Source organism: Poromitra crassiceps (assembly GCF_964638095.1).
Source record: "Poromitra crassiceps genome assembly, chromosome: 3".
In the NCBI taxonomy this organism is placed as follows: Eukaryota; Metazoa; Chordata; class Actinopteri; order Beryciformes; family Melamphaidae; genus Poromitra; species Poromitra crassiceps.
In genome coordinates, this window is record NC_139625.1 from 57776707 (window position 1) to 57785278 (window position 8572).

At 42.0% G+C, this 8572-nt stretch overlaps 1 protein-coding gene across 1 annotated transcript; it reads left to right on the forward strand.

Annotated features, from left to right (window-relative positions):
* The first annotated feature begins 2587 nt into the window (after positions 1-2587).
* LOC310774043 (GTPase IMAP family member 8-like) lies at positions 2588-7596 on the forward strand. The gene is given in 5 exon segments (XM_083634107.1): positions 2588-2623; positions 3351-3457; positions 3768-4070; positions 4781-5346; positions 5348-7596. Coding segments are annotated over 3 exon segments (1698 nt in total). The 5' UTR covers positions 2588-2623; positions 3351-3457; positions 3768-3967; the 3' UTR covers positions 6377-7596.
* The last annotated feature ends 976 nt before the right edge of the window (positions 7597-8572 follow it).

Below are 8572 nucleotides of genomic sequence, written 5' to 3' on the forward strand. Positions count from 1 at the left end.
TACTACTACGACTACACAAATCATCTGCAATCTATGACACATCAGATCTCCGCACAACTTTCTTTTTTTTCATTTGGAGGAGGTGATTTCAGAGCAGATTCTACCTTCTCATCTCTCGACGGTTTCCCTCCATGAGCTTTCCACCGCTAATTGAAGGATCATTTTTACCACAGGATATGGCTGAAGACACTAATCAAGACCTTAAGGGTCGTTAAGGGACAATTGCCCATAATTCCTCTAATCCACTGGCTACTTAATTAATTAACCAGCAATTAGATACCAGCAACTGTACAGCTGGCATATTGCAACCAATTTTAGATGGGTGCTGGTGTAATTTTGAATTATAAGTTATGAATACTGCTCTGAGTATGTAAGGGTTATCTTCCATTCCATTTACGTTTCTTCTTCACAGAATCTCACCACCCTATGATTGTAGAGCGGGCAAGCGATGTGGGCGAGGCCGCTCAAGCGGCCGAGCTGCCTATGTGAGCTCGTGTAGCGGGTGAGGTCAGGCGAGCATGCAAGCTGCGTCTACGAGCCCGTGAAGTGGGCTCGTGGGGAAACCAATGAAGGACAATATTGTGACTCGAAAACTCAACAACTTTGGACCGGAAGCGCCCGCAACTGTAATGGCGCAAATGGGGCTGCTTCCGCTCTGCAACAGACTGACTTTAACAAAGAGGGAACAGACACATAGAGAGCAGCGCTGCAAGGAGGAAGATGGAGAGGCACGGTAGGCTAGAGAGGAGCCCTACGAGCAGCGAGATTTTGTATTCCTAGGTGAAACAAGGGATGACCATGCTGCAAACTCATTTGATTGGTGTATGGTCTTGTGTATGGTCCACAGGATCATTAATCTGAAAGCCCCTGTGTACCTCTCTGGCTATTTCCGGAGGGTTAGCGAGGTGCACAGCCATTCCACCAGGGGAAGCTCAACTAACGTTGTTCTTTTTAAATTTAAAACCTTAATAGGTAAATTTACTTTTTTATACTCAGCAGCGATCCTGTGGAACAGTCTCCCCGAAAATATTAAAGATCTCAGGTCCAAACTCACGTATAAGTCCACCTTAAAACAGTGGCTACAGAGCGGCCCCTAAGGTTGGCCCTTTCTGCAGTAATTGATTCGAAATGATTATTGCAGAAGTGTAAAATGTTGTACTGTTTTTACATGTATATTTGTATGTGTATTTAGGTACGTGTATATGGGTGGACGTGTGTACGCGTGTATTTATATACATATAGATGGTTTTTTGTATTTATTTATATGTGTAACGCATGTTATGTCTATTGTGTTCAATGTTCCTCGCGCACACACGCGCTCATACATGCACACATACACTCACTCCATTTGCTTCACTTCAAGGACCACAATGGAAATAAGCCCTCGGGCTTTGTTGTGTTTTATTCCTTTTGTTCAATGAATCTGGTCTTACGCTGTATTTCTCGTGCCATTGTTTCAATAAAGTATTCAATCAATCAATCAATTGGTCGCCGCCACTCCTTCTTCCTGAAAACGTGCAGCAAGAATAAATTGGTTAAGATTAGGGTTAGGGTTTTCTTATTTAACCACAACCAGACCCAAATCCTAACTCTAACGAAATTGTTGTACTTGCGTAACCCTAATGTTTTAAAATAAGAAAAATGCTTGTTAAAAATGTGTGTGGTTTGACTGGGAATCAAACCCCAGTCTTCACATTGGAAGGCAATCGCCTTACCCATTAAGCTACGAGCCGAAGGACAACTTGACTTGAACTTCCCTCCCCTAGTATTAGGGTTTGGGTCTGGTCGAACCCTAACCCTAATCTTAACCACATCTTTTTTCACTTGTCGCACGTTTTCAGGAAGAAGCAGTGGCGGCGACCAATCAAATGAGTTTGGGGCGTGGTCATCCCGCATTTAACCTAGGGGGGAAAAACTCCCCTACTGGGCAAGGTAGCGTAGCTGCGTATGATGACGGATGGCAGAAATCAGCAATGAGGAGGAGGGGAAGAAAGGGCAGAAAGAAGCGCGGGCAGTGCTCTCCATTTCTAGTAATAATAATAGGCGCGGTCCTACACGAACACCGTCCTATTTTCTCACTACTACAATAAGCCAAGGATCCACAGCCCACAAGAGTGGGCGAGCACACGCGATGATGGACCCCAGAAAGGAGCACGCGAGATTTCTAGTCTTACATAATAGGGCGGATTCCAACACACACGAACACAATCAAACATTCACAACCACAATATTTTATTCCACATCTTTCTAAAAGCTCGTCTACATAAGAATGTTATCAATAGGGCATTTAAATTATTGGGTTTTATTACTTTTTCAACCAAATTAAGTGCAAATTCTATACATTTTTCATTAATTATTAATAGTATCAGGCCATATATTAAAATAACTAAGAACAACATAATTCATCTCAGAAATTAAGTATCGGTCCTGTGGCCCTGCCCCATGTGCAGCTTTTTCTCTCACACACACACACACACACACACACACACACACACCGCATTTTCAGGGAATGGAGCGGCACTGGTCATGTGATCTGGTACATGAGCAGAGGGAGGGAACATAGGAAGTGAATGTGAAACTTGAGACAGATCAGCAGACGGAGGGAAACAAGGAAACAGGCAACGTGAGTGTTATTACAACTTTATTGTTATTTTTCATTAGTATTATTTGACTGTAAAATTATTTTTACTGTGCACTAACATTTGCATTACTGCCCTGCAGTCAAAGGGGATAGTCAAGCCCCCAGTTTGGACTTTAGTTGTACAGATAGGTTACCAAACCAAGCTGTAATGCCGTATCTGATGAGACTCTAATACAGACTGATAAGAAAAGGAACATACATTTTTGGTCAACACCATGAACTCTAAGGTGGCATAGGAAGTGCAGACGTTGTTGTAATCTGCTACACAGACTGTCTACATTGGTGTTCCAGGTTAGTGATTTATCAACAAAAACCCCAAGGTACTTGTATGAGGAGACCTGCAAGATGGATTGCTTGTGGATGACCACAGGCCTGTGGTCCCCAACACCTCTGGGGTCGAACACCATCTCCACGGTTTTCTTTACATTTAAAACCAGGCAGTTATCATCACACCATTTTACAAACCTTTGAATTTCTGAACAATAGTCAGAAAGGTCACTGTCATTATTAATTAGAGCTAGAATGGCAGTATCGTCAGACAATGTAATTATATGATTGTTAGGGTAGAAGCTTCTGCACTCATTTGTATACAAAGTAAAAAGCACAGGTGAACTTACTATTCACGACTCATTCCTGCGGTGCTGTATTATTGTCCAAAGGCCTCATAATGTAAAGTCATGGTTTACCAAGACCCCCCATTTCATTTCAGCTTTGGACCTAACCAGTGGGAACATGTCTGCACACCTGTATGGATAATCGATGTAAAGCCACCTCCTCTGTGGAAGCGCAGTGTGCCTGCATGACTCTGGTCTGACGGTGGGTCACAGCTGGTATTTCAATCTGACTTAATTAAAAACATTAACCAGTTCACAGAAATAATGTTTAATAGAAAAAGGGAATCACCCTTTTACATACATATACAGTCTACTGTGTGTTTGTATCAAACGGTAGGCTATACATTATCAAGTACCATTTGTGATCTGGCTGAAAAAGCACTTTTACAAGACTTGCATACAGTACCTATACTTATTACTACTTAAATACTAATTTTAATATGAGATTAGATTAATTTTAAATCATCATCATTGTCATATTTTGAGTTGAAAATATCCTTTGATTTTACCAGGAAGCAACGATGGCGATGGATGAAGAGAATCTCTCGAAAACGAAGATGCTTCTTGTCGAAACACTAGAGTGTTTGGGGAATCAAGAGTTCAATGACTTCAAGTGGTACAGTACCTCCAGCTGGATGACATCCTGGAAGGCTTGAAAGGCATCCCAAAGAGACGACTGGAGAGTGTAGGCATTACGGACACAGTAGATGTGATGGTGCACACCTACACCAAAAGCACTCTGGAGGTGACCAAGAAGGTTCTGAAGAAGATCCATAGGAATGAGCTAGTGGACAGTTTATCAATCAGCAGATCAGGTAAGTTGTGGGGAAGAAAAAAAAGTGAAGTAAATGAACACAAGGGAATATCAAGACAATAGACACAGTCAACTGTGTGTGTGTGTGTGTGTGTGTGTGTGTGTGTGTGTGTGTGTGTGTGTGTGTGTGTGTGTGTGTGTGTGTGTGCGTGTGTGTGTGCGTGCGCTCGTGCATGCGTGTACATGCGTATTTGTGTGTTTAATACACTTAGATGGAGGAGGGCATGGTGGTTCATAATGGAAGCCAGTGACCTCTATGGATTCCTCTCTGATATCAGAGGCGTAGTGGAGTAAAAAAAAAACACAAGTAAACCCACAGTTTACCCACCTTTGAAGTGAGGCAGAGTTTACCCACCTCTGTATTTACCATTGCAGTTGCACCCATCATTACCATAGCTTTGGTCAGATTCTGTAAGCAGTGCACTAAACACACACTGTATACTGAGCCTGCACACAGCACTGGCAGCTTTACAGCCATTTCAATCCACACTCACCCAGGTCAACTACCTGCTACCTGCCTCTCAGAGTCACTCTGCAGTCTAAATAACTTTTTAAAGACAAGGAGGAAGGAAGAAAGGCACTGTACACTTTAAACACTGAATAAAGAGGGGAAATCCTATATCAAGACTCCTCCATGCTTTCACAGTTTAAAACCTTATCTCTTATCAACAATGTGAGCAATTTAACTGAGGTGCACTTGTTCTTCCACAGGACAAAAGCAGAGAGAGAAAGACGAGGAGAATCAGAGGCTTCTGAAAGAGAGAGAAGAGAAGAGACTGAAGAGAGCTGAAGAGCCTAGAAAAGAAAGAACGACATTTGTAAAAGAGCAGATCAAAGATCTGAGGATTGTGCTGGTGGGAAAGACTGGAGCGGGAAAGAGTGCATCAGGAAACACCATCCTGGGGAAAAACGCATTCAGTTCAGAGCTCTCTGCTTCCTCTGTGACATCAGGCTGTTGTAGAGGCAGAGAGACAGTGGATGGGAGAGAGGTGTATGTGATTGACACTCCAGGCCTGTTTGACACAGATCAGTATGAAGATGATGTCATCAAGGAGATTAAAATGTGCATCTATATGTCCTCTCCTGGTCCCCATGTGTTCCTGGTGGTGATACAGGTGGGCAGTTTCACTCCAGGGGAGCACAAGGCAGTGAAGAAGATTCAGAAGACCTTTGGTCCTCAGGCAGCCAAGTACACAATGGTGCTGTTCACTCATAGAGACAAGCTGAAAGGAACAACTGTTGAAAAATATATCAGTGGCAGCAAAGAACTTAACAGATCAGTGCCATGGTGGATGTCATGTATTTGACAATAGGGTCGTGGAGCACTCTCAGGTCACAGAGCTGCTACATAAGATTGATGAGATGGTGGCAGTGAATGGGGGAAGCTACTACACCAAGGAGATGTTCAAGGAGGCCAAAGCAGCGATTGAAGAGGAGACGAATGGACTTCTGAAAGAGGAAGAAGTGGGGAAGCAGAGGCTTCTGAAAGAGGGAGAAGAGGGGAAGCAGATGCTTCTGAAAGAGGAAGAGCAGAGACACACGGCAGAGGAGGAGATGAAGAAATTAAGAGATGCTCTGAAGGAAGCAAAAGAGAATCTTAGAAAAGAAAGAGAAAAAGTAGAGTTTAGAAAAGGACTAGAGAGTCCTATAATGTTTCAAAAAGAGCAGAACAAAGATCTAAGAATTGTGCTGTTGGGAAAGACTGGAGCGGGAAAGAGTGCATCTGGAAACACCATCCTGGGAAAAGCAGCATTTAAATCACATCTCTCTGCTTCCTCCGTGACATCACACTGTGAAAAACACATAGAGACAGTGGATGGGAGAGAGGTGTCTGTGATTGACACTCCAGGCCTGTTTGATAAAATCACCAAGGTGATTATTGAGTGCATCCCTCTGGCCTGGCCTGGTCCCCATGTGTTCCTGCTGGTGCTACCTGTGGGCAGATTCACTAAGGAGGAGCAGGAGATAGTGAAGGTTCTTCAGGATATCTTTGGTCCTGAGGCAGCAAAGTATGCAATGGTGCTGTTCACTCGTGGAGACTACTTTGGAGAAACAACTATTGAAGGATATATGAGTGGCAATACAGATCTTAAAGAGCTCACAGATCAGTGCTGTAGTGGATATCATGTATTTGACAATAGCAACAGGGATCACTCTCAGGTCACAGAGCTGCTGCAGAAGATTGATAAGATGGTGGCAGTGAATGAAGGAAGCTACTACCCCAATGAGTTCTTCAGGAAGGCTGAACTCAAACGTAGACTGAAGCGTTCCAACCGCAAGTCGTTCAGTCACAAAGTGCGTGCGTGAACACTGGAAGCTTGGTAACTGGGAACCCTAGGCACTTGGTAACTAGAAACAGCAACAGGCAAATCTGGAGACTGAATGCTGTTGCGAAATCCATCGGAAAGTGAATTTTACGATGCCGAGGGCTGGCAGAGCTGACTCTTATAGCTCAAGAACATGACATCACATTGTGTTATGACATCATCAGAAATATGACCTCATCACTGTAGGCATCATCACCGAGGCACCATCTGAGTGAGACATCATCAGTGCAGTGAGACATCATCAGTGGGACCATCAAAGAGTGACATCATCAGGGCCAGAGCAAGTCGCCAGTCGCCACTCAACAAATGACATCACTGTAGGCATCATCGTAACCGTAGTTACGACAACATCTAACAGAGTCCAGTGATGAAGTCATGTAGTGATGTAGTCAAGACCTCATCTAACAGTTCGTATTCATGAGGTGATGTAGGTATGACATCACCTAACAAGTATGATTTGCAAACAATTGCTGGTCTGATCTGAGATTATAGCACATGCAGGCGAACACAGCAGCCTAGCAAGTTTTGCTCATCATCTTGGAATATATATATATATATATATATATATATATAGAGAGAGAGAGAGATGTTATTTTATTTGTTTATATATAAATAACAAATGTTATTTTATTTGTTTATTTTTATGTTTTTTATTTTCTTTATGTCATGTATTTGCATTTATTTGATCTATTTCTTGATTGGATGTCTGTCATTTTACCTTTTGTATTACATCGCTGTATTTTATGAAGATTGTTTTCGATTAAAAAGAAAAAGCTACTAATTAGCAATAAATCACGATCAGGGAATTCAGACAGTAATTCACCATCATTCATCATCAACCTGCGTCTGCATTCACCAGTTGGCATTGCATAAACAAATGATTCAACTGTTTTAGTTTTTACTTGTATTATTTCTACCTGTATCTTGTTATGTTATGTTATGTTATGATCTTGTATCCAGTGATTCCTTAGTTTGTTGTTGTCATCTGTGAGTTTCCTAGTTGTATTGTATCGTATTGTAGGGATGACAAGATCGGTGGTAAAAGTGGATGCCATACCCCCTTGTATGTAACACATGTATGTGTCATGAATGCTTTACACTTTAGATTAGGGGATGTAGAACGCCTTGTAAATGTATTGTAAATTATTTACACATCATTTCCAACAGGTGAGTTCATTTCCTAAAGCTTTATAGATGACTTACAACGCATTTGTATATGTTAACATAACATGTATTAATCATTTACAAATGTAGGCTTATAAATGACTTACGACTGAACATTATTATAAAGTGTTACCGTTTCAGCTATATAAATACCTTCCTGAACAACAGACCTTAATGTAATAATGGCGTTAACAAGCTCAAATTAGCGCAACAAAATGTGCATTTGTAGAGTTAGAATTGGGAGTTAAAAGAAAACATCTTTAGAATAGTTTGATGTCTTTTTGGTACCAAAAACAGTTTATTTACTTGCATTCGTAAACAAAGTTTGGTGAAGAAGATCATTATAAAACCATGGAAGGGTTACAACTTGCTTGCTTGGCATTCAGGTATTTTCACAGTTTAGTGACCAGGCTGTTCACTAGAGTGCATTGTGGGAAATATGTAGTGCCCTCATTCCACAACATTGTGATTCGGACACTAACAAAAAATGTCTGATGTACAGTTAGTACATGTTAGTGCCCTAAAACACAGAAAGCGATGCAGATAGTCAAACACATTGCACCAAAATAAACCATAGAAGAAGACAGGAATGGGAAGCAGATGTGTAAAAACAAACGACGACGCTACAGCAACACAGCTGGGGGAGCAGAGGCCTATACCACGAAGCAAGATTAGTGGCTTAGCGAGGTAACTTCAGGTTTAACCCTGGGTTTGCCGTGCTACGACGCTAGTTAACTTCTTACCGAGATATATTTCCATAGCAACTTCTGTGAGTTAACCTGGTTCAGAGGGTAAAGTTGCAAGGATAAGATTAAACCTTAAAAGGCGCTGCCCAAGAACCAATGAACTTCGTGGAAAAGGAGAGAGAAGAGTCTTTTGCGACCGCCAAGACCCATTTAATCATACGCCTCCAAAGCGCACCATGTGCGCAACGGAGATGCTGAACTTCGGTGGCAAAATCAAGCAATGCAAGCTGAATAACATTGAGACAATCTGCACTTTTTTTGCCAGC